Source organism: Telopea speciosissima, chromosome 11, assembly GCF_018873765.1.
Source record: "Telopea speciosissima isolate NSW1024214 ecotype Mountain lineage chromosome 11, Tspe_v1, whole genome shotgun sequence".
Taxonomy (NCBI): Eukaryota; Viridiplantae; Streptophyta; class Magnoliopsida; order Proteales; family Proteaceae; genus Telopea; species Telopea speciosissima.
In genome coordinates, this window is record NC_057926.1 from 53,965,572 (window position 1) to 53,992,834 (window position 27,263).

At 38.0% G+C, this 27,263-nt stretch overlaps 2 protein-coding genes across 2 annotated transcripts; both read right to left on the bottom strand.

The window, feature by feature from the left end:
• Positions 1-1,343: 1,343 nt before the first annotated feature.
• Positions 1,344-16,770, bottom strand: LOC122646250 (double-stranded RNA-binding protein 4-like). Its single transcript, XM_043839759.1, has 5 exons — positions 16,696-16,770; positions 6,020-6,282; positions 3,765-3,975; positions 2,942-3,602; positions 1,344-1,638 (listed from the first exon to the last, which is right to left on the bottom strand). Exons 1-5 carry the CDS (start codon positions 16,733-16,735, stop codon positions 1,581-1,583), a joined length of 1,233 nt encoding a protein of 410 aa, XP_043695694.1. The 5' UTR covers positions 16,736-16,770; the 3' UTR covers positions 1,344-1,580.
• A 1,811-nt stretch (positions 16,771-18,581) lies between these two features.
• LOC122646067 (mitogen-activated protein kinase 9-like) lies at positions 18,582-26,797 on the bottom strand. The gene is made up of 11 exons (XM_043839539.1): positions 26,318-26,797; positions 24,958-25,366; positions 24,745-24,872; positions 24,504-24,563; positions 23,386-23,535; positions 22,873-23,028; positions 22,632-22,769; positions 22,464-22,537; positions 19,811-19,912; positions 19,468-19,717; positions 18,582-18,994 (listed from the first exon to the last, which is right to left on the bottom strand). Exons 1-11 carry the CDS (start codon positions 26,666-26,668, stop codon positions 18,923-18,925), a joined length of 1,890 nt encoding a protein of 629 aa, XP_043695474.1. The 5' UTR covers positions 26,669-26,797; the 3' UTR covers positions 18,582-18,922.
• Positions 26,798-27,263: the final 466 nt, after the last annotated feature.

The window sequence follows — 27,263 nt, forward strand, 5'->3', positions numbered from 1 at the left end:
TGTCAAGGCTCACCCATTACTTAACCTAGAAGACCAACAAATGGCTTCAAAATTCCAGAAGACTTGCTAAAGAATTGGTTTTTCAGCTCCAGGAGTTTTCCTCTTGTCATGGATCTCTAATCAACAAAAATGGTTGCAGAGTATGGCTAGGAAAGGATGTCAATGTGGGATCTCTTCCAGAATAGCAAGCAAGACAAACTAAATCACGGAGGACATTATTTGGAACACAAAAACTACTTTTAGTGTTTTCACTGTGTCGATTTCCCCAATAGAAATTACATACAAGATGGTGGAGCAGGGATTTAGGATTCGGTTCCGCATTGATATCATCAGCACTGATACATATCGTGATATCGGCCAATCAATATTGTAAAAGAAAAGTGCGAGGTGGTGTTTAGGGGAGAGTTGCTTACAGCTTTCCCCCTACCGTAACCTTCCAAGGTGAAGGCGAAATCCGATCTCAAGGTGTGGCTACAAGAAGCCACTGCCTTTACCAGCTACGCTAGGTGGTGCCTCCAAACTTCTTTGGCGTACCACTGCTTCCAGCCAAGTGTTTTTGATGGTTCACCCAGAATTATGTCCAACTCACCTGCCACAGAATTTGAGACATCTATTTTATCAGCTTAAACCCCTGCATTCATGTCATGCTTTACTAGAAGTCAGACCAGCCTTTTAGGTAGCAGGGGTCCTAGGACTCCAAGAAGGTCATGAGATACTCTTCTGTTTCACCACCCTTTGGGGGGACAAGGGGTGGGTGTTAAATATGATACAAGGAAGTGCCTATAGATAGGGTGAAGTAGGGTAACCTTGTGCATAGATACAAGGTCTCCAAAGAACCCCCAACCAGATGGATGAAAAATGCCCCCAAGGAAGTACCTACCTCGCCATGTCCATACTAGTAAAGCTGAACGCCTGAACTGTTGTCAAACAGCAACAGCAAACAAAAAAAAAAAAAAACCTAATTTCTATTTCATCCACCACGAAAACAAATAATATGAAGTTCTTTGAACATAGAACCATCAAGTGTATTTCAATTGCATCAACAAGCAAAGCAAAAGCAGTCAGGCACACAAACATCTACACAGAAAAAATCTCCCAAGAACCAACCAGGTAGGGTGAAAAGTGCCACCAAATAAGTGGCTGCCTCGCCATGTCCACACTGGTAAGGCTGAACTGTTGTGAAACAGCAGAAGATTGAAAAGATGAACTAGCAAAACAAAATAAGGCAATAAAAAGATCATATCTTCTAATAACACTTTGGGAAGTTTGATCAACTGATTTTCAGTTCTTAATTGGAAATCATCAGCTGATTTTCATTCCATTGGTGGTAATAAACTACTTGATCCATCAAAAAAGAAAAACTAATTACTATTCATCCACCACGATAACAGAGAATATGAAGTTCCTTGAACACAAAACCATCAGGTGTATTTCTATTGCATCAACAAGCAATGCAAAATCTGCCAGGTCCCGTCAGACTTTCCCACAACATAACTACGAACTGAGTCTGAAGCCATCAAGCTTGCAAGCATTTTCTTACAGTAAGGAACAGAAAATGAGTGAGCAACTGCCAACCCTGCTCATTGGGCTACAGAACATGAGGCAGTCTGATTTATAGCGTGCATAGCAAACTGGGACCTGCATTTTTCAGAAGAAATAGTTACTCTATGATTTGGGGATTCAATGTGATTAAAACCTTTTAGTAGATCACTAAAGAGAAAGTAGAATACAATATACATCTATCATACATCCCCAAGATAAACTTAACCAGAAAGAAAAGAGGATAGTAAATATTTTCTAATTCTTCTACCTCATATCTGCTTACTTATTGTTCTTTCCAACTGGGTGACATTTATGCAAGTGTACAAGAAAATAGAACCTCTTTCATGACAAATTAAGTGCTTACGACATCCAGACCTGTATTATAAGAGCTTCATGGGTCCTTTCCAAGAAAGCATCTGAAATGCTAACACCTTGATCACCTTCCCTATTTTTGTTAATCAGTCCATCAATTAAGAGCTAGAAATACATGTTTCTATTCTTTGAACTAGAGGGGCATTGTTATTGGATACGGAAGGGGAAAAAAGGGTATGGTTGTACAGAACCTTTATATAGTGAGGAAGCTTACAGCCTATAGGATTACTACATGTTCTGCAAATATATCATTCCAGATTACAAAACCATAAATATAACGTAACATACTAACATTATTGGCCAAATCGTATATAACCACCCAATCTGCCCACCATACTGCCTAATTTAATCCTTAAGTATATGCAACTATGGGTAGAAAAGAAGGCCTAGGAGCCAAGTAGCCAATTTAGACAGGTTCCAGTCTAAATCTTAACATGAGCTACACGATGATCCCAGATAACTTTAGAACATTCACAAGGCATACCAATGTCAATTGTTCTATGCATAACGGGCATTGGCAAATTTAGCCACAATCTCTTAGCATTCTTCCTCAATTTCAGCTAATAGGACCATAGAAGACATTCCATATTTACAAGAGCTTCAGGATTTTGCTATTTATATTGTTTTTAATGCATATCAAGCGATCTAAGAACAGGCCAATCAGAATATTCTGTGTGCGTGTGTGTTAAGAGAATATTTTATGTATCCCATCAATGGCTAAAGGAAAGTTATGACAAAATTCAGCCTAGATGTATGGAAAAACTCAAATATATGTGCATGTTTGGGGTAAGGGGTATGAGAATACTTTAATGGACATGTTTGCTCAATTCCCACCACAAACCTGTGTCATGGGAGAACATGCTAGAACAAGATTTGTGTGTGAAAATAATCATGATTACACAGCGTGGCAAAGAAGAGCACAATATCTTCTCTTTTTATTTATTTATTTTTTTTGGGGGGGGGGGGGTGGGGTGGAATAAGAGAACATTATGCTACAGAAACAAAAAACAAGAAATTGACAACATACTCGTCATTTCGGAATCTCTTCTTTCCGCTCCTCCTGTTCTTTTTGCGAGAACGTTTCACACCAACTGCAGTGACAACAGTGCCCTCGGAACTACCTCCAACAGCAGAAGGCTGTGTCAATGGAACTTCACTTTGAACAACTATACCCTGGGAACTGCCTCTAACATTAACAGCAGAAGGCTGTGCCAATGGAACCTCATTTTGAACTACAACTGTGCCCTGGGAACTGCCTCTAACATTAACAGCAGAAGGCTGTGCCAATGGAACCTCATTTTGAACTACAACTGTGCCCTGGGAACTGCCTCTAACATTAACAGCAGAAGGCTGTGCCAATGGAACTTCATTTCGTACTTGGTTTGGAAGTGGCTGATGGACATGAGGAACAGGTTCAAATGCTCCAGTAAAACTGGTACTAGCTTCACTAAAAGGTTCCTGTTTAGGTTTTTTGAGTTCATGGACATGTGACAGTATAACTGGGACAATATCCAGTTGTCTTTGACATGTTCCTGAATATGCAGGCAAAATATTAGTTCCTAGGGGGACTCCAACTTCTCTTTGCTGACTCATAGACGCACCAGAATCCTTGATCTTATGCATTGCAGCATAAAGTTTTCCTTTAGATTTGATGATCTCAGAAAGGCACGTTCCGGAGTTAGATTCAACTGAAAAAGACAAACAAAATTAGCACCTTGTTGATAGGGTGTAGATACAATTATAAATGAATACGCTTTTGTGTGAGTATGGGTGTGGGTGTGTGTGTGTGTGAGAGAGAGATATGCTTTCATCAAAAGGTACTATATGCATCTGACCAATAGAAAAGGTACCCAGAATTGACTGAATAACAGTGCGAGCAGCCAGCTGTTCAGCCTCTTTCTTATTTTTGCCTGCACTACCAGTATAAAGTTTACCATTGAAAGACAAGGAAGAGAAAAACAATGGAAGCAGTCCTTCTGATTGCGTAGTCTTATATGAGGGCTTCTCAAGGCTCATCTTAACAGCATACTCGTTAAGAATAGACTTGCAAAATATTGTATCCTGCAAACAAGTAAACAAAGCTTAGGCATCTGCACAATGTCCAACACAGAACTAGTAAAACAAAACAAAATCTATTTTTTTATCACTAACAAGGCAAACAAAGAAAGCATAAGAATGTATTAGCATCATACATCAGAAGGGTAAAAAAAGATCACTCGCATAATTAACCATTGACAATACCATAAATCTTATATTGATACTACCCCTCCCAGTTTAATTATTTGAAATTGTAGTACGCAAAACAAATTTTAAACAAGAGTAAATTTTACCACATTGTATAAAAGATTCGAACACGGATTCAACTGCAATTGTTTTTTGGCGATCAGAAAGAGCAACGGGAAGTCCTCAATAATCAACTCAACAAGCCTTATCCCAACTACTTGGCATGCAAATGTGATCCTTGAATGATACTATTGCAAGATATTTTACATAATACCACTGCATAAACATCTATCTGAATCAAATACACCAACTTGCAGCATAACATAGTGAAAACTGAGGAGCTTGGTTTCACCATTCATATATATAGGCAACACTTTTTGAAAAGGCTTTCAGGTCCAACTTCCAATCACAAGTTTCTAGGAAAAGCTATAAATATACATACTGGCCATAGGCCCTCCCCAGCTCCCCTCGATTTGAAGAAATAAAAATATTCAGTTTCTGAATCTCTGTGGATTTAGTGGTATTACATGGTGGATTCTGGGTGCACTTGGTGGATTCCAAGTGAAGACTCAAGTGGATTCCTTAGTGGAAGAGTGGATTCTCTTCGCAGGCTTTGGTGGATTCATAGCCCGGGGTTTAGGTGGAACCTAACCTGTTTTATCTTTCTATTTCTCTTTATCTATCCTATCTTTCAACCAAATCGAGTCAGATCCACTCTACTTAACTTCCTACAGCAGAGCTGTTCTTGCTCCCAACTTTAAGAGTTCTTGCTGATCACTTATTCTAACTTCAATTTGTTTAATATTCCCTGATAAGTTTCTGTTTTGAATCTCTAAATACCATAGTCAAAATTTCAGTTCTGTTCTTATTTCAAGTTTTCCTACTTGCAGAAGGATTGTTCTAGATCTCCCAATCCAGCCATCAGATTTTGATCAAACTTTCCAAGCCTAATCTACTTGCTAAATTAACCAATCGAAAGCCTAATCTACTTTTCTCTGTTTCTGTCCTATAGTTCCTAACCCACCTGTGATCCTGTTTGAGCTTAAATTCCAACAGGATTTCCCGGTTCACATTTAGTTTTCACTACTTAGACTTTTTAACTTCAACATATGATGTACTTGTTGCTGATTACTGGTAATTTAGTGAAGTTATTTGGCGTTACTATTAGACTACGTTAATTATCACAAACTATCTAAAACTACATGTCCATAAAGAAGAAAAAAAAAACTATCTAAAACTATGTTTGTGATTTATGCTATCATACATTATCTTGTAGTAGTTCAATATTTCTTATATATTCTTTACAAATCGAGGACTTTTTTCAGGATGCACCTTGCCTTGCTCCTCAAGTGCCAGGGGGCTATGGTGCCTTACATATGCCTCTTGCCTTGAGAGTTGAGAACTCTGCCTCTATTAAATGATCATCTTCTTCTTGCTTCTTAAAAATTTGGATCATGAAACAAGACATTTGGTTCACAGTTTACCTAACCTTCCGAAATATATTTGACGTATCAATCAAGCATGAATTATAATTTTTCATTTTCCAATTAAAGGACATGCCATTGCAATGTCATAATAAAGCAAATACCCACACCTGTACTGTCCCTAAAAATATCCTGAATGGGTTAAATGAACCATAAAAAAGCAGGTCAAGCAAACATTGCTAGACAAATTTTTGGCATTCAACCCCCCTACCCCAAATACTCTAACCCAACTCGCCAATACCAAACTAATACTAACTCAACTGAGTCACAGGAAAATGGTGTCCAAATATCACTAACACAATCAAATTGCCAAAAGAATGAACTTTTACTAGACTACTACTGCAAATCAGGCATTCATATCTAATTTCGGCTAAAACAAATACACATACTGAGCACACCTCAACAATTAGTGGGCATCCTTCATTCTTTATCTTTTCCAATATACGCTCAAGGGCATGTTTGGCCACAGCCTGCTCTGCTTCTTTGCGTTGTGAAAACGTCTTCACTGATACATATGCAGCACCATCAACCAAGACAGTAGATCTAAACATTGGAGCATGTGGTGATCCTTCATTGATGGTTTGATATATTGGCAGGGGTATGGCTGATCTTTGGGTATATTCTTGCAAGCGGTTTTTATGCGATACATGTTCTGGCACACCTACACAAGACAAATAAATAATAGATATATGAGTTGGTGCCACCCAAACAATTACAGCAGACATTTCTTTATAACTTTTAATAGCATAATGCATTCAAAGGATCATGAATTCTGCAATCTTATATAAAAAATTGGGGCAAACTAGTATTCACATCAATAGTTCGATTTTCTACATATACATGCAATATGTATTCACATCAATAGTTCAATTTTCCAAACCAAACTTGAAATACAACATATTTGATGAAGAAAGCCATTGTCCAAGGCACATTGCTGCAATAGCTTACAAGCCCAACAATTAATGAAGCTCCAAAACATTCAAACTTCAAAATAAGGTTTAGCAGGCAACAAATGATACCAAGCAAACTATCGGTTAAAAATCATGTAATAAAAAAAAAAAGAGGGAAAATTTCATGGACACCCATTTTGGTCGAATGGCACAGACAACCCAAAAACTTTCAATATATCATCCTTACCCCTGATGTTAAGCATCGTTAGCTTAAAATTTGAAATGTCCATCGTAACCCCCTTACTAATATAAATAAAAGCCTCTCAAAACATCTTCTTCCCTCCTCAACCCGTTGGAGATCTGCAACTACTTAGAGGAAGGCAACCATCACCTGCGGAAACTCCATCTTCGGTGACCATTACCTGTAGCAACTCTGTTAGAATATTGTACACCAGAATACCCCCGCGGTATTCTGGTCCTTCTGGGGTTAATTTTATGTTATTAAGTGTCATTAGCTTATGTCGGCTATGTGGGTTTTAGTCCCACATCGCCTAGCTTCAATTATTTGTAACTTCCCCTCTATTATAAATAGAGGAGCCTTTCTCTCATTAATACAAGCCATTCCACTATTTTATTCCCTCTCTCTGACCCACGGTTCAACCAACATGGTATCAAAGCTGGTCTAATCTAGGTTAGAGAGAGAAAAAACCCTATTTCTCCCTTCTCACTTTTCTCGGTTTTCTCCTGCTCCTATTCTTCTTCTTTTCAGCCCAACAAAAGGGGCAGCACTAATGAGGTAAACATAATGTCGATGATTTAGTTGCTACCCCCCTTCTCTTCTATCGTTTTTATTAAAAAAAACCTGTTGGAGCCTCATCTGCGATTTGGAGTTTCCCTTCTTTGAGATCAAATCTCTATGAACCTGATCCTCTAATTTAGGAACACCCTATGCAGCCTTTTTCCAGCCATATTCTACCCTATTCCTAAACCTAACTTCCCTTTTTCTTTATCTCCATCTTTTATTATTTGTTTTCTAGCCTAAATCCCCAAATCGATTTCACCTTGTCAGGGTTTTTCAAAACCCTAACTCCAATCGATTTTGGGGTTTCCCTTGTCAGATGCAACCAATATTTCAGGGATAATTCCCAACTAATCCAAGCCCTAATCGACCTCAGTTTGAACACAATCTGATGGCTGGATCTATCCCTACAGCAAAAATTTCTCATCCTGCCTTTTATGGTTCCCTGTTAAAACCCTAACTCAAATCGACATTAGGGTTACAAGTTTGAATTCTTGCTGCCTTTTTTTGAGGGATGATTACTCCACCTACAGAGACCACTCGACCTCAGTATTTGCATCTTTCCAAGTGTTTGAAGACCCCTAACCCCAATCGATCCTTCTTTTTAGGGTTTTTTTTTAAAACCCTGACCCATATCGATTTTAGGGTTAGGGTTGTTTGCTGCTATTGGAGTTTTTTATTGATGTTTCTACCATCAAGAAGGACATTCTACTTCAACTATTTATGGCTTGAAGAAGGTCTACTGCACAAGATAGCTGCTGCCCTCCTTTTCGGCGATTTTTTGGTATTTCTCCCACATGAAGATCCAGTCTCAATTACCAAGGAGATTGGTCATTCGAACTGGAGATCCATTTCAGCAGTTGTGGTCAGCATGTGTTACAATAAGCCAGCACCTTTGACAAGTCATCCTCACTTTTGTTGAAGCCCCTTCACTACAATCGATATTCACTTTCAGGGTTTTTTACAAAACCTTGGCTATAATCGATCTCAGGGTTATGGCCGTCCACTATTGCTGATTTTTTTAGGAGAGTTTTATAAACATCAGAGGAGTATTCAGCCCATTATTCAGCATCTTACATCAATTTTTTTGTAAAAAATTACAGCTCATTCTGTTGGCTTGGTTACTTCAAATTTCAACCGATTTCTCTTACTTATTCCTCTATGGCTGGCTACTTCAACTGCCTATGGATTTGTCTGGTTATTTATCTTATTTTGCTGGTTATTTTGAGCTTCACTACCTACCTGGCTGGTGTTATAGATTGGCTTCTGTAAGCATGACTGGTTGATTTGTTACTACTGCCTTCATGTGGAATACTGCTGCCCTATGATTGTGACTGAGTTTCCTCTTATTGGAGATCGAATTTCTTTCGTTATGGAAGACTCAAATCTGCTACCCTGGAGATCCGCTTATTTGGGATTACTACAGTGTGTTCCACGATTATTGGTTGCACCTACAAACCTATTCAGTTATGTGGAGCTTTTATGATTTATATCCGGCTCACTCTGGAGCTTGAATCCTAGCATTGTTACTAATTTAGATCTGATCCAGTTTATGTTGAAGCTCTTCAATCCATTGCTGTCCGGATATCTTCGTTAGTACTATTTAGCATGTGGGAGTTTATACCTTGGAGTTTTTCGCACAATTGTTCCTCCTTATTTGAAGATTGATCGAGCCTTGAAGAATGGAGCATTTCCTTACTTCAAATCAGATCTGTATACCTCTCAGATTTGAATATTGGAGTTAGGAGTTTCTCCCCTGCAGGGGTTTCCATCAAAAGTGTTTGGTTGGTCGATGGAAGATGGTTGGAACTTTATATGTTGCATCATTTACTCTACTTCATTATCCCATTGCTGGTTTTCCTTCACCACCTCCCAAAACATACCTTTGGCATTCCCCATAACCACCTTGGAAGTTAATGGTATTCTCTTCTTTACCATTTCTTCTTTTTCCGTTCCACTTGGCAGCCATTGAAAATTTTGGAATGTTGTGTTTTGCCCTATCTCTAAAATTCTCTCTCTTATGTCCATGTGCACTACACGTGAGGGGGGGATTATATACAGTATACCTGCAGCCATTGCAGAGAGCAGAACATGCAGGGACACTTGGTGCAAAACATAGAAGGTCAGAGGTTTCACCATTGCCAATGGGTATCTACTTTGTTATTGGGTTAAGTTTGCCGTAAGGGGGAGGCTGGTGTTAAAAGTTTTGAAGATGTTTGGTTATAGCCTGCCTATATGAGGTTCTACAGTTGGGTTGTTTTTTTCCGCTGCTTGATCTTTACTGCTGCTTAACTCATTTGCTGGCTACCCTAGTTACTTATCTTCAAGGTTATAATTCAGAGATTCATTATTAGACATGGTGAGAGATGCCTTTTTTGCTGATCAAGTTTGTCCAAGTTTGAAGGTCTATTTTTTCAAGTTCTTGAAGGTCTATTTGGGAGCTGGATTCTGCTACAACTTATTTTTCCCGTTTTATTCAAGTTGGGCATTAGTACCTTGTATGCGCCAACTTGAGGGGGAGTGTTAGCATTGTTAAGGAGAGAGTTTTTTTCTTTAGTCCACGTTGGATCTTCCTTCTTTCATATTTGTATAATCCAGCGTGAGGGGGAGTGTTAGAATATTGTACACCAGAATACCGTGGGGCTATTCTGGTCCTTCTGGGGTTAATTTTATGTTATTAAGTGTCATTAGCTTATGTCGGCTATGTAGGTTTTAGTCCCACATCGCCTAGCTTCAATTATTTGACACTTCCCCTCTATTATAAATAGAGGGGCCTTTCTCTCATTAATACAAGTCATTCCATTATTTTATTCCCTCTCTCTGACCCACGGTTCAACCAACAAACTCCATTTGATAAGGGTAAATCAAGGTGAAGCATAGAAAATAGGCATATTGTGCCATCTTTGCATTCTGTTTTCTATCTTTGCTTGAAGACAAACTGGAACTAGCTCTTTGGTAGTTTGGCAATGCATTTTGGGTTGAAAACCCCTTGATGCTGCTAAATCCTTATAAGTTATCCACCTACAGTAGCGACGTAGTTTATCTAATTCTATACTCAACTTGGACCTCTTATAAGAAAATCTTGTCTGCAAAACTTAACCAGGAGCCGCTCTGATAATTTTGCTGAGAAAATCCCACTGGCCACTACTTAACACATGACATGTGACAAAAGGGGTGAATCCTTGAATCTGTTTGTACAACAAACTGAAGTGCTATAAGACTGTTTTTTATTCCTAACCTTGTGACTCAAAACTAAGGATGCTTCACGGAAGTGGGGTGATTTTTTTCAGATAATCTAACATTTCTCCAAATGAAAGTAAATCAGATTACCCTTACTTTGCCTTATGATCTTGTGCCCGAGCCATTTGGGGCTTATACCGTTAGTGTCAAATGGTTTCCTCATCCTAGTGTGAGCTAGTATTACAGGACTAGCAACAATCAGAAAGTTGTACCAAATGAATAACCAACACTGACGTGCCTATTTCAGACTCATTCTCACTCTCTCAGCAACAAATGCAAACACTAGTAAACTATGCTACACTGAGTTGTTCAACCTTAAGTCTAATTGCATCCAAAACGGCCTATAAATAGTTCCCAGTCAATGGTTAAGAATCAAGTCAAGTTCAATTAAATGCAGGAATCATCTGGCAACTGAATGGATCATTTGAGATGTATCCACAAAGTCTCAATGGGAAAGGGGTTATGGAGATAAAACCTGACAGTTTGTGGCATCAAGTATGGTCATGGCGCAAGACAGAAATTGGCCCTAGGCAAGTCAAACATAGTTATGGTATTGATGTCTGCAAAAGAACCCAACGCTAGGCTGAAAGATCCTCTGCTGGAATTCAGATTGAGCCAGGAAAAGTTGACAGCACTATTTCAGTTGAATTCTAGGTATGGAGTTCCTTTAATGCAATACTAGTCCCAACTAGAAACTAGAGACTGATTTGCAACACCAAATCTCCAGAACAACAGAGAGTAGTTATGGAACTAACGAAACAAAATAGGAAAGAACTAGAATAGAATCAGAAAATATCAGATTTAAGGAAATAAGGGAGAAACTGAAAACTCAATGTAGGCTAGTCGGATTCTCCTTAAACCTAGGTTGGGTTTTCCTAGAGATAAGATCTAACAGCCTGCAAAAGATTACAGAATTCTGAAGTGGGCAGTGGCAGTCCAACTTCTACAAGGAAAACATGGTAGAGTTGACAGATTGAGAATTTAGCGAACTAAATTCGAATTTCAGAATATGATCTAAGAAAATATGAAAACGCAAGTTAACCCACAAAATTTCTGCTCAATCAAAGCATATTTGAGAGAGTTATGATATGCAATAGAATAGGGAAAGTAACTCTTAAAACAGGGTATCGTCTATATGAGTTAAGAACTAGAACTACGCGAGTAGGATAGGAAGAAGACAATATGATTAGGAATCCACCTGACCGTGAAGAGAACCTCACTCTTTCCTCATCCACCTCCAGCAGGTTTTCATTTCCTGTTCATTCGGTTCTTCATTCTTCCGTCTTCAGAGCATCAAAAACGATGAAATGGTGGTTTATTTGGGGTTTTAAACTAAAGGGTATTATGGGAAGTTCACCATTTGATAAGATACTTTCGCCATTAAGAAAGAGTTAACCATACTTAACTGTACAGAGCTAATGGAGTGGACTTAGTAGTAATAAAGTCATAACATAAGGGGGTGCCTGTGATATATTGAACGTTTTGGGGGTATCTATGTCATTTGACCAAAATGCAAGGGGTGTCCATGAAATTTTTCCAAAAAAATATCATCCAACCTTTAAAGAGGTTTAACATGCTAAGGTATTGATTTGGAAATAAGAATATATTGGTTGGAGGAAAGAGAGAAGAGTACAAAATAACACGTGTGTGGTTTTAAGGTCATCGATTGACTCTAAAGGAATTGATTTCAAAGGCAAATGACCTTTAAAACAACACCTTTGAATGGATTAAGTTATTCCATATATAACAAAAAAAACCCTGAATGGCATCAAGTTTTGCATGTGACCTAAAACACCAGGTGCTAGAGGAAGACTAATGCAAAATCGAACTTGAACTAGGGAAAGAACCAGTGGGAGATCAATTACAACAGGATCAATAAAGATATGACTTGCGCATCCCACCTACACCTCAATCAGCATCTCACCAACCATGCAAATCCTCTCACCTTGCAACTGCATCTCATAGCCCATCATGCATTTCAAGCAAAAAGCCACCTTTTCTTTTGTCTAAATCGTTGGGGGTAGGTTCAAAGGACCTCAAAATATATAGAGGGTAAAAATACCTCTAGAAAAGAAAAACAAAAAATAGAAAGCATCCAAGAACAGTCCTACACATGTAGTAGGGCGGCCTTGTAAAATAAATAAAAAAATGGCTTACCCAGTGCACAAAGGCTCCCGCCACTGCGGGGTCTAGGGAGGGTCATAATGTACACAGCTTTACCCTTGCTTTTGTAGAGAGGCTGTTTCCAGGCTCAAACCCGTGACCACTTGGTCACAATGGAGCAACCTTACCGTTGCACCAAGGCCCTCCCTCTTTGCCTTGTTCAATAAGGAAACTAGAAAATAGTAACTAATAGGATCCAAACACATATGTAGTGAGATAGGTTTCCTTTTTACAGCAACAAACTTAGAAAATATAATTAGAAAGAATATCCCTACTATTTGATAAGATTCTTAGTTTTTTGGAATCTAAATGATATAGCAACCATAAGCTTCCTAATCTCCACCAATTGAGCACTACCATGTGTTGATTTCAAGGGAATATCTCTAATTTCTTCCATATCGTAAAACCAAATCTCATCCATATTGGGCACCACTATGTTGTATTTTAGGAAGCTAATTCCTCCCATGATCTGCATCAAAGACTATGCCCAAAATTCATTGAACTTTATTATGCTATTTTCCTAATACAAGTTAGCAACGGAGAGGCTGTAAAGCATATATATCAGATTTATCTAATACATATACTTTTGACCTAAGAAATGAAAAGGCATATTATGCAATCCATTTTAATAGATGGTTATCTAGCCTAAAACTAAATGCAAGTACACCTGGAAAACCAGGAAACTACTTAATTACACAATGAATAAGCTTGAATTCTCCAAATGTCCTTGGAACTCCTAGTCAGCTAAGTGACACCAAGGCAACAGTTTGAAAAAAGCAGTGGCTAACTATCCTTGTCAAAAATTCCATAAGACATGTACTCGTGTATGTAGACGTGACGTCGTGACCATCAACAATGGCAATAAGGAACTGCTAGACAATGCACACACTCTTGAACCGAAAAATAAACTGTGCAAGACGTTGAGAGAAGGTGATATACAAAATGGAAACATAATACTTCCCCAGACATTAATAGAACTTCTGTGGGCTCTCCATCAACAAACTTGAGTTTTGCAAAACAAGTAAACAAATCAAATGTTGATGCCAGAATTATCATATTGCCCCATCAATGTCTGGGCTAAGCATACCCACTCCGCCTACAGAGTTTTTTCCCCCAAAAATATGCAACAACAAAACGGAAAAATAAAAAATAAAAAAATTAGGGTAAATTACACTTCCCTCCCCTAAGATTTAAAGATTCTATCAACCGTACCCATATTGGAGGACGGTGTTAGAAATGCAATGAAAAAGACAATAATACCCTCATCTCTAGATACCTTTAAGGCTTCAAGGGATGAAACCCTAACCAGGTCATCATATCGACCTCGGTTCCGTCAACATCACCCGCAACCCCTCCGACTCCACCGTCTACGTTCACTCTACCAACTCCTCCTCGTCCACCTCCATTTCCATTCTATCTCTTGTCAAAACCCTCCCTTACAATGTCTCCATCTTCACCGTTAATTCCCTCCCCCTGCAATTCTCACCCCTATGATTCTACCCAATGTTCCTTCTTTGGCTTATTCTGCCAAAAATAAATCAACTAAATACAGATTCCTTCACAAAAAGGAGAATGGCAATGCAACAAGAAGTCTAAGAATCCAAATCTGAAAAGTGTTATTTGTTATTTGTTTTTACTAGTTAGAATTAATTAAAATCTGATGAAACATCTTGGAATGTATTGCTAACAAGGATTTCCCTGTGCAGCTTGATTTTCAACTCCAACCAGCAAAAGAAGAAGCTGCTGCAAATGTCAAATTGAAGAAAGGAGATTGTGATGTAACCAACCAGGCAAAGGCTTATTCAGTTGATCACTCTCCTTCGGTCTTGCCAAAACAGGACGCATCTGATGAACATGATGCTGTGGCATTCCCATCTTCTGTTCCTGATTCTTGCACAAGACAAAAGGAGGATAGTGATAAGGCCATAATTTCTTTGCATTACCAGATTTGAATCTGCCTTTGGAAGAGGACCCAAACTCATTATATGGAATAAGCCGTGTAAAGGGAAGACAAGTTGTTTATGGATAATCTTCTCCTTTCCAAAGCTGGTTGGTTTCATGGGCTCAAGATCAGTAACTGCTACTTGGTTCAATTAAAGATGATAAGTGAGACTGATAACCATATCATCGAGCGAGCATAACTGTATATATACTAAGAATGTGTCATCTTTTCTAGCGCTTGCGAAGTTGGAAATAATGCCACAACTGTTGCTGATAAAAGGGAAAGTTGGCTGTGAGTGATGGAGAAGGTACTGAGGGTAAAGGTGGAAGGAGCTGATGCAGTTCAAAATGAGCTTGGTTTTGATGCAAAGCTCTCACAGTGAAACAGGATCGAAGATGTCGGCTTTTATGATGGGAATGGAAGGAGGTGATGCCGGGTGAAAATCGCAGATCACCGGAGAAGAAATTTCACTTAGTTCTCTTATTATTAGGGAGGGTAATCTTGAAATATCACACTATATAAGGGTAGTTTAGGGTTTAAATGAACATATTAAGGCTGAGGTCATCACTTAACAGTGTTCTTCTCACAAACTGGGTACGGATGATAGAATCTTTAAATCTTAGGGGAGGGGAGGGGAGAGGTGTGCCATTCAAGCAAAGTACAAGGGATGGGAGTGCAATTTTCTCTAAAAATAACAAATTATTTAATACTTTAAAAGAAAATTCCCATTTACCCCCAATTTTTCTCTCTGATTCTAACTTAGACACCAATCTGTGGTCCTTAGGTTCTTACCAAATTCAGAGTTCTGAAACTAGGATTCTTTGTGCGCTGTTATGTCTTCCTAGACCCCTGGTTAAAATGTATCCTTTACAGTTGGCACTGTAAGTCTGTAATATATGGGTACACTAATTACTGTCTAGTGTCTAGTTATACTTTTGACTCTGTTTCCCTTCTTGGTTGCCATCGCTCCACCAATTGTGTACCTCACAGGATTGTACTTAGTAGATGATGTAACGATGCCACTTAATAGTTGGATTACAGACGACAATGTTGACAAATGATTTTCTGATTTACTTACAGAGGAAAAGAAAAGAGTTCACAATCAATCCCATTAAAGGACTGTAAAAATTCTGTAGTCCAACTGTTAAGGTCACAAGGGAGACAAACTACTCGAAACACCCAGAAATCTACAGAACTGGATACATCGTGATGCATATTTTTCCCCAAATTTAACAAGCCGAAATGGTGAAAAATCAGCTCCACGACAACTTTAACCAGAGCTTGAGTTTGCTCAAATTTAAACAAAAAAACTCAGAAATCCACTTACGAACTGCAAAGGACTCAAGAATCAGAACCTCCAATTCAGAGACCAGCTAACATTTCCTCGATCTGTGTCTTTATATTTTGTCATAAATGGACAAAATGACTGTACAGACATCGTACAGTAAGTTTTGTTATGGCACTCAAAGCTTTTGAAACTCGCACAACTAAGAGAGGGGGTGGATACGAGATAGAGAGAGGAAAGAAAGTAAGATCGAGAAAAAAGGGAACACAAGAAAGAAATATGACAACAGGGTAAACCAAAATGCTTCAAGCAAGCAAGAAATTACTGATTTTTATTTCAAATCTAAACATATAATGCAAGCAAAAGTAGACGATTTCTCTGTATCAAAATAGAAACAAGGCAAAAGTAATCTGAACTCCACAAGATACCATGCAGACGAGAGAAAGGGATTAACACCCCCAAATAAACCCAAAGAAAAAAAAGGATAGAAATTCACTCCCTCCTTTACTACCTAAACACACAGAAACAAAACTTGCATAATGTTCTCTCTCGATAAATCCTGATATACTTCACACAAAAAAAACTGCGTCAGTGAATATACCATTATGGGTTCCTTTGTTCATTTTTACCCACCAAGCAAAACCCTTGACAAAATCAAACCCAGCTACCATAGTGAGCTAAAGCAGACGAAATAAAGAACTCAAAACCCTACATTTCGAGTAAAGATGAAGAGCTTCAAACTGATAGATACTTACTCGGCTTGGAGGTAGTCGGAGTTGCAACTGCTGCAGCCATTTCCCCCCTGCTTCACTGTTCGGACATCAAAATTAGAGACGTTCGGATAGGAACACTGCTCTAAGCTAAGCCTCTATAACACAGGGAGCAGTCAAATGAGTAGAGTACTTTATTAGAATTTTTATTTTTTTTTGGTTGAAGTACTTTATTAGAATTTACTGTACTATATTTGGTAATGAAATTCTATTAAATAATCAACATCTTAACCTTTGGTCTTTTTTGGGAACAACAATGTCCTAGATTACCTCCCGCATGTTCCGTTTCAGACAGGAATCGGCTGGAATCGAAAGTTATTGGTTGGAATCGGCTGGAATCGAATGTTATTGGTTGGAATCGGCTAAGAATAGAACGATGGACTGATGGAGTGTGAAGGAAGTACAGATTTCTTCTTATCTTTGGTTTTTGGCATGGTTTATAGTGCACGGTATCGGTCAACTCAGAGACCAATACAATATCGGATCAGTGTTGATACCGATACCAATCATTTGCAAAACTGGTATGTATCACCCCCATAGAGGCGATACCAATACCTCCAACCAGGGTTTTATGAGATTTTTGGTCAAAAGTCTTGTTGATCTAACTACAAAAGATAAGTTTCATTGATTTTTAAGTCACTGCGATGTCTAAGGAGAGTTATAATGTATGTAGCTTTATGTTTGCTTTCACAAAAAAGATGTTTCTCGATTCCATTTAAAATCGTGACCATTAATCCTAATGGAGCATAATGAGAGAAACAAATATATATACATGTATATATGAGATAGCACATCCGTAGTTGATTTATGTTACTTTCCCTCATTTTAACTTTCAAATTTTTTGATTTTTTTTTTCTTGTCTTAATTCCCAACATAACCTTAATGACTAAAATGGAAGAGGATATGAAAAAAATTTAAATCTTTCTGCATTCACGGCCATTAAAGAAAATATAGATTCTTGGAGTCGGGATTAATCGGAATTGAATTCCATTGTTTGTAACAATTCTACCCAATCTTTTTAACTATGAAGAGAGAAATAAAAACCCAAAACAATTTCATCGATTTTTACGTACTTTTAAGCTATGTTGGAAAGTGAAAAATAGAATAATAAGGGTATTTAGTGCACAAGGCTTCCACCATTGCAAGATCTAGGGAGTCATAATGTATGCAGCTTTAACCCCCCCTCCCCCACTCGAACCTGTGATCACTAGTCTTTATAAGGCAACCTTTCCGCACCGAGGCCCATCCTTTAAAAAAATATATAATAAGATGAAAAATTAAGAGATAATGACTGATTTATGTGTCTTTCCCTCTTTTTACTCTGAAAAATTTTTGAATTTTTTTTTTTCTTTTCTTAATTCCAAACACAGCCTCAGTGACTAAAATAGGGAAAAAAAATATATATATATATATGAAAAAATGAGATCTTTTTGCATTCATGGCCCATTCCATAAAAAATATTCTTGGAGTCAAGATTAATTGTTTACCAAAAAAATCAGGATTAATTAGAATTGATTTCTATTAATTCTACCAATTTGATTCAATCTTTTAAACCATGAAAAGAGAAGTAGAAACCCAAACACAATTAAATGATCATATTACAAAAAATAAGTTTCATCGATTTTTACGTACTTTTAAGCTATGTTGGAAAGTGAAGAATAGAATAATAAGCGTATTTAGTGCACGAGGCTTCCACCATTGCAAGGTCTAGGAAGGGTCATAATGTATGCAACGTTAACCCCCCCAACTCAAACCTGTTATCACTAGTCTTTATATGAAGCAACCTTTCCATCGCACCCGAGGCCTATCCTTTAAAAAAATTATATAATGAGACGAAAAACTAGTCTTGGGAGTTCACATCCAGAAAAGAATGGGGAAGAAAATAGAAATCTACCATCTCATGTGAAAGCACTTCCAATATACATAGTGGAAAACTATACAGAACCCCGATGATTCTAAGTCCAAATATAATTAACAACTAACTCAAGTTTGCAATAATGGCAATGGTTCTTTATGTTTAAACTAAGTGAGAAATGACAATAATAATAACAGTGATAATACAAACTCTAGCGACACCCCACAGCTAGCATCTACTCAAAAAGCAGTTAACTTCTTGAATATGAAATGAGGAAGCAGGCATCAGTCCACAAAACTGCGGGGAAGATGTGGGCAAGCCATCCTACTCAATGTTAATCCAACAAAAAGTACCTAGTCAGGCATGGAGAGCTTCTACCTTTTGTGATAATCCATCAACTGCTTCATCATTCTCGGCAATTGGTTCTTTCTGTAGGAATAGTAAACACAATTAGGACACCAAATGAAAGCATATCCATACACTCCTAGTTCTGCAGATAACAAATTTAGCAATTGATCAGCTTATGATAATTTTCTCCAATTAATTACTGGTTTATAATACCAGCAAATACAGTAAACTCTTCTCGATGACAGAAATGTTTACTTCGATTACTTTTAACTCGTTCATGATGGAGAAGTCCCTCACACATGGCCACCATGCAAGCAACCAAAACTCAAGCTTTCCTCTTCTTAGCAATTGGCCATGTTGCAATCTATAAGAATTTCTTATGACAATCAATATATAGTCCGCATGCAATTCATGTGCCTAAACCTAGTTATAATGTTCAAACTTGGTAGTGCTTTGAAGTTGGGCTACATCGACCACCAGCTGTCCATATTAACTCATGAATGAAAGACAAAATTACACAGATTGCAAGAGAAACTCAAAGCAACACAGTTTACCTCGGAATCTCTTCTGCTTTTTACAACAACACACTTGGAGGCACTGATGCTAGCACTCTTCAACAGGCTTCGAGCACTATAATTAGATCTGCTCGGACCATTCTGTGCAGCAGATGCATCCCTATTTGCATTTTCAGATCCGTAAAATTGCCGTGGGGGGCTTTGTGTACGAGCAACAGAAGCAGCAGTTCGTTTTTCAAAATTGTTATTTTGGTCAGAAGCATCATTCTTGGGGGCGCAGACCCGCTCTCTGAGTAGAAGTGAAAGCAGAAGATAAGCACATGATCAAGTAAAAGAACTGGAGTATAACTGTAATGATCACATAACTCCTCACTGACTCTACCTAGGCAAGGATGCATGCTGCCTCTGAAGCGGAGTGCTTCTTTCACCTTTACCATAGTGCTCCTCAAGATGGGCAAATTGTCGCTTAAATCGATCAACTCCACTGGTCAAACAAGGAGAGGTCAGATTAGGTTGGCAGTTGATATATTCGCTATATTCGCACATAAAGTGCAGTTGATATATTCGCACATAAAGTATCTACTGAAAAGGAGCTTACGTTGTATTCTAAATCTCAATGTATTAATTAAGCTACTCCAATTCCACCTCAAAAGCTACATTCTATAACAGCAATCCTGATGTCCATGTCAGATTTCCTTAACAAGTAAAGAGTACACAAGATCATTCAATATCCTGGCTAAAGTAATGACATGCAATCGTTCACTTCCAAACCACCTATAGCAAGACTAGCAAACAAACTAACAAAGGCTCGTTAAGAACAATATCTAGTATTTAAGGAAAAATTCAGAGCTAGGTTATTCAGGTTCATCGAGGTGATGACAAGTGGAATCTCAATATATATATTGCCCTATATTGAAGGCTATGGAAACTGGATTCATAATCATTGACAGAATCTAAAGTTTTGGTAGCAGTGTGACGAATATTAGTAGGCAAAAGTTTCTTTGGACAGTTCACATAGGAAGGCGATCCAGCTGAATGGGCCACATGGAAGAATGACATAGTCATTCCAACGTCGGACAGATAGGGCATGGTCTCGACTCTGAATCAACCATAAATCAATTTTAGACCAAATTCAATCATCTATCTCCCATGTATTAGCCATTCCACCTGTCCATTTGTTTTTAACCATTTTTAAAAGTGTCATTTTGTTGGTGGATTTTCAGAACTTCATTTTGCCATGTGACAACTCTACTTAGGTTAAAATTTGAAATGAGTACAGGGGACCCTGGGCACCACCGGCACACAAATTTTGGGCCCCATCCGAGCAGCCACCTTGTAGATATTAGGGTCATATAGGAATGGCTTCCTAAGTGGTAAACTGTTACCCATATTGGAAACACAGGTAAAGTGTGAAAGAAGGGGTGGTCAGTTGGTGTGATGGTCAAAAGCTTGGGCTGCCAGCGTGGAAACAGGATCAAGTCTGAGAGCAGCTACTTGTGAAGAAATGCAGATAGTTAAGACTGACTCCAGTCAACTCCTCAGAAACCCTGTGAAAGCAATTCTTACTCCCAGTTATGGCACTTTTAGGTAAGGTCGAACCAATGCACAGTTTAGCATATTTCTGCACCAGCTATCATTAAGATATGCATTATTGTTCTCTTTCATGTGTGTCAACCAATTCTCACTGAACACTGAACTGTTTCTTCCACAGAGATTCTTCGTTTTTATCTAAAGTGGGTGTAAATGGGTAAGCCCATGAGAGGTTTCATACTATAATTTTCTCAAAAGATTAAATCCTGATTGCATGCTTGTTTATACCCTATTACATTAAAAAAACCTTTCTTTTCAAAGGTACATTCAGACAACTTTTGTTTGAGGCTGTCTGCTAATCTTTATTATTACATCTCTTTCATATTCATCAAGGTTTGATTATCACTGAAGCCAATACTGTTTCCTATATGTGAGTATCTTCTCTCCTTGTCCACTCTAGGATGATAAGGAACTCATTTTTCTTCCATTTTATATGCTTGTGTTTTACTCTTACATTTCTATTTTCACACTGCCTTAAACTCATAAATTAAATTTATAATCGCGTGTATGAAGAGTGACATGATAAGATAAAGGCATTTGGAGAGCTCAGTGAACTTTCATTTGCAAGTTCATTTAATTTAAGAGCAAAATTCAGGGTGACCTCTATGAAAATTTTGTACCAATGGACATGCAAATTCTCAAGCAGTATAGTTAAGCATAAGGTTTGAGGCAGGCCTATACTTTTTGCGGGATGCTATTCCAGGCTGATCATGTATTTTCTTCGATCTAGTTTTTCTGTTATACCAAATTTTTTTATTTTTTTTTGGGGGGTGGGGGTCAGCATACTATGATGTATCTAATATTGCTGTAATAACCCAAAAAAATAACCCAGGATATATATAATCTTCAATCAGTTCCATGTAACGAAAAATATTAATTGATTTCTCTGTAGATGGAATAATGAGACCTGAATCTTATAGCTAATTTGCTAAGAGGACAGCCATATAAATTCTTGTCAACATTAAACGTGAAGCATTCCCTACCTGATTCAACATGAGGCTATGACCAGCATGAATAAACACACTTCTACACACAAAGACAATGCTTCTACAGATCCATGCATCCCATCTAAAATGATTTCAATCAATCAACAGGACATAGTGGCACTGACACCCAACAATAGCAAACATGGATTCAAATGCACACTAACATATTTCACTATTACAATAAGAAACCAACTATTTTGCATTGGAAAGGTCAGCAATTACAAGCCAGATAAGGGATAAGGATTTAGAGGCCTTTGTCCCTATAAATCAGATGTGGATGCAGGAAAAAGCAGGGATTTCAATACCAAGAACAGGAAAGAATCATATTTCTGTTACTTGGAGTGGTATTTTCTACCCAAGAAACTTAAATGTCTGGCATAAAGAAATGATCTAAAATGGCGTCAGCAGACATGGAACAATGGGAACCTCAGTTCAGCAGAGGATAAATGAACAGCGAACCTTGGGTACATAAAGCTAGTTGGGTCTGCACCTTGAAGGTATTCCTGGAGCATCTGGGGATGATACTCCAAAATCTGTTTACTTTTAAAAGAAAATCCATTATAAGTAAATGTTAGAGGAAATTTATAGTCCTGTTAATCAAGTAAAAATCAAGAAGTATAGTCATACCTCTCGATAGATCAATTCTCTTACATCATCCTTCGCCAGTTTCCTTCTTTCAAACTCAAATTCAAGTTTTGAAATGGGTTGTGTAGATGGCTCACGATCCACATTTGCTAAACCGCGAAAATATGGATCTGCTAAAGCCTGCAGAAACATGCAACAGCACTATCAAGAAACAAAATAATTGGAATTTGATTAGACAATAAAAATATTAATCACATGAACTGTGCAATTTACTAAATCTTACCTCTTCAGCACTGGGGCGATCTTTATGATCAAATGCAAGCAGACGCTCAAGTAAACGAAGAGCCAATGGATCTGCCCCAGGGAACTTTTGTGAAAAGGGAATTGGTGGCTTTTTCCGCATGCTACTTAAATATCTTCTAGCCTTTTCATTTCGAATCTGCAGATAAAATGAAAGATCAGAAATGAAGAAAAAAAATTAGATCAGACAAAGTAAGAAACAAATACTGTAAGCCAAAGATTTTGATACGAGGAAAAATAGTAAGCCAATTAACTCATTGCCCAAGAACAAAAAATAAAATAAAAATAAATATATAATAAATAATAAAGAGATTTTTTTACTAGAAACAGCAGCTAAATAGAAGAATTCAAGAGGACATTATGAGAACCTAATTTCAATGATTGTACAAATTAACTAAATATCCAGAGCTAACTGCTTGAAAATTTGATATGTTTTTCAGCACATGTCTACTGGAACCAAAAAGAAAAATACAAATAAATATAAAAGAGAACCAACCCTGGCAATGGATTCAGGTGGAGGAGTTCCAAGTAAATCAGTCATGAGATCCAATTGATGCACCACATTCTTCCCAGGAAACAGTGGTTTCCCCGTAAGCATTTCTGCGAATATGCATCCTATGCTCCAAATGTCAATTCCAGGAGTGTACTGCAAAACACACAGTATTAGAAACTGCATGACTGGAAACCCAATCCAAATCATCCATAATTATTAGAACTCAAAATAAATCATACAAACAAAATCAATTTTGAAATGAAAAATTAATTGATTACCCAAAAAAAAATGTAGATAATATTAAATTTGAGTTTTGGGCACATCAAGCCATGACAGTAGCACAGTCAATCATTACAAAAAATGGCATGAGAATGATCTCTATGCCAAAGTCGTACATTAGCAAATAGAGAAACAGGTAGCCTAAAAAGGTTCATACTGCATTCCACATACTACACTCTCCCAAAATGCCATTAACTCCTCTCTGATTAGAGTTGACTATGAACTCAAAACCGAGATTTGTAGTGTTGATTTTCATGTAATTTTAGTCCCTTGTTAGATGGAAATATACAGCAGTAATAGGAAGAATTACGTGCCTCCAACCCAGGAAATGAAAAAGGTAGACGTGTACTGGAAACATCTCAGGAAGGGGCACAAATGAGACAGTTACTTGTAGAGAAACACTGGATGTATGCTCTTACTAGGAAGAAAAGAAAGGTAAAGATAAACAGAGACCTAGTTAGACCTGCATAATTTAATTTTTCAAGACTACCACATTATTGCTGCCCCAAGGTTATCAGTAATATGGGGAGGCACTTGGCTGACAAACATAGAGGGCAGTCTACAACCAACCTTCTCGTCCAAAGATTTATTTGACCTGAAATCATAATATTTATTTTTCTTATCAACTTTGTGCCCCTATACAGCTATCTTCATGTGTAAACACTTCAAACATAATAATGACTGCAGGTATGTGGCCATTCCCAACCAAGGGATCCCTCAGCACACTACAAGGGCTGATATTACTAATTCATTACTAAACCAAAACATATCAGAAACTGACAAATACCAAAAAAAAAAAAAAGAGAAAAGACCAGAAACTGTAGAAATATCAATCAGCTTACTTTAGAGAAAAAAGAACCACAGAGTTCAGGAGCACGATACCATCGGGTTGCCACATAATCCTTCAAAACATCAATATAAATAATCAGCATTTATTAGCTATAAATGCTACATGAAAATGCTAGAACTACATAACATGTATTTGAGACATAAAAATGGTCCGACTAAAAAAAAATAAAAATTCAAGAGTCTGTTAAGCTAAAAGTAAATTCATGAAGTCAGTCCATAATCCGAACTACATACAGTCCAGAAGATAGCTGATGGGGCTTCATTGAACGACACACGAGCAAGCCCAAAATCGCAGATCTTCAATTTGCAGTCCGCATTAGCAAGGATATTTTTAGGCTTTAAATCTCGATGGAACACATTTGCTGCAGGATAAAAGGAAACATTCAACAAGACCATCAGGTAGTAAAAGCCAAAGGAGATAGCACAACATCAAAGGAAACAGTTGACCTGTATGGATATATTTTAGAGCTCGAAGAAGCTGGTATAAGAAAAATTGATAATGTTCAGGTGTAAGATCATCATTTGCCTTAATTACTTGGTGAAGATCAGACTCCATCAATTCAAAAACAACATATATATCTTTAAATTCTCTTCTAGACGGAGGAAGCATTATATGCTTTATTTCTACGATATCTGGATGTCGAAGCAGCCGAAGGAGCTTGATTTCTCTCAGAATACGTGTAGCATCAGAAACATGCTCAAAAACATCATTGATCTTCTTAATTGCTACTCTCTCTCCCGTGTGAGTGTCAACTGCAGCACCAACAACACCATAACTTCCTTTGCCAATGACCTCTTGTATTTGATATTGAGTGGCCTCACCATACTCTGTGAAGAATTCAGTGTCAAGCATGCTCTGAGTAAAAACAAAATCATTATTAGTAATGATTAACTTACAAGTAAGCAAATTAACTATTGAAGAGGAGGGGAGGAGGAAAGAAACAGGATATCTGCATTATCAAGAACCCGAACGAGCAGAATTATGAAAATCAATCACATACTTGCAAGGCTACGCAGATGGGATGAATAACTAGGCAAATTATGAAAATAAATCATGGAGAATAGAAAAGCTTCATGCGAAAACCGCGCTGAAGAACCAAAACAGATAAGAGACAGAATAAACCTCAAATAATTAACGAAAGGTAAATGATCAAAGAGATCCCTTGTTGTTCCCTTGATGATAATTTAAACTCAGAGGAATAAACCAGCCCCAATTACAATTACCGTTTACACAGAGCGGTATGAGAAATCGTACGCGTAGGTAACCTCTGCCCGCCAGAACAGATCCTTAATTTCGCAACAACACAAGCGGCATTAAAATTATGTCTCCCTATTCTCTCCATAACAAAAATAAAAAGAAAGGACGGAAAAACAGAGGATTAAGTACAATCCAGAGAAGGAATCTAAAAAGAGGACAGAGCTCATGAAAGTGGACCTCGTCAGCTGAAATGATGGAGTCAAAATCCATGAATGAAGAAACAGTATTAAATCTTTTTTTTTTCTTCAAACTAAATTCTCAACGAAACTACGAGTACAAAAAACAGAAACAAAAACGATAAAAATCAAAGCCGCGCGTAATCAAAGAAGAAAGAAACATAACAAATCAAATCAAGCTCATAGTCCAAAGATTTTGACTGAATCCATTCTCGCTTCCAATAAAGTAATCTACTTGAAAGGGAGGAAAAAGACAGGAATCAATCCGAGCGAATCTCAAGAATTGTCAGAGGGAGAGAGAGGTGAAGTGTTAATGAGAGGAAGAATGGATCTGAAAAGAAAATTGTAAGAGAAAACCAACCAACCAACCAACCTTCTTTTGAGCATCCATATTTGGAATTCTGGTAGTCCGCTTGGGGACTTTGATGAATTTCAATCCAGAGAAATCGAAGTCTTCAATGATCTTAAGCTCGCCAGGTTCGTCCTCCTTCTGTTGTTGTTGTTGTTGTCGATGATGATGACGATGATCAGATGATGACGTTGAAGATAATTCAGGTTGAGAGTGGTCTTCGGCTAATAAGACACGGCCTCCGTTATTATTGAGTTTGCTGCTGCTATGGTTGTGGAGCTTATCATTGTTGTTGTTGTTGTTGTTATTAGTAGCAATGGAAGAGCAACGTTGGAACCAACGACGAACTCCATCCACGAGAGCTCCTCCCCCCATATGCAGCTCCCGATCGATACGCCACGCCTTATCGCTGGCAGCATTGCCCGCTTATCCCTCCATTTCGGCTCACCATTCCCACCTCTCTCTCTCTCCTTTCTTTCTCCGAACCCACCGAGTGCTCTTTTGTTATGTTATGTTTTGCTGTGCTGTGCGTGTCAGTGGTGATTATATGAGAGAGAGAGAGAGCGAACGCTGCTTTGTTTTGGGGACTGGTCCTGTCATATGACTCATGTCTCCCTGCGTGACTAATATTTTTATCTTCAATTAATCAATTCTTTTTTGATTCTATGTGATTCTATGCGGGACCTACGTTTGAAGAGATTCTTTTTTAAACATCGGACATCGACGGCTATTTGAAGGGCTCCTAATGTGAGTTCACACAGGTGAGACCTTGTAAGTTGTAACTGCACTCAACCTAACACAAGGCAAGCGCGTTAGGACTTGGGATCCTCCGTGACTCAATCTTACATGAGGCTCCGCGGAACCGTTATCCTCTTTTGTTACAGTGCGGTGCTGTATGGTATCGTGCGGTGCTGTAAAGGTCATGTGGCACAGCAAACCCCACACGGTGCATATGGCGTCTGTAATTGTC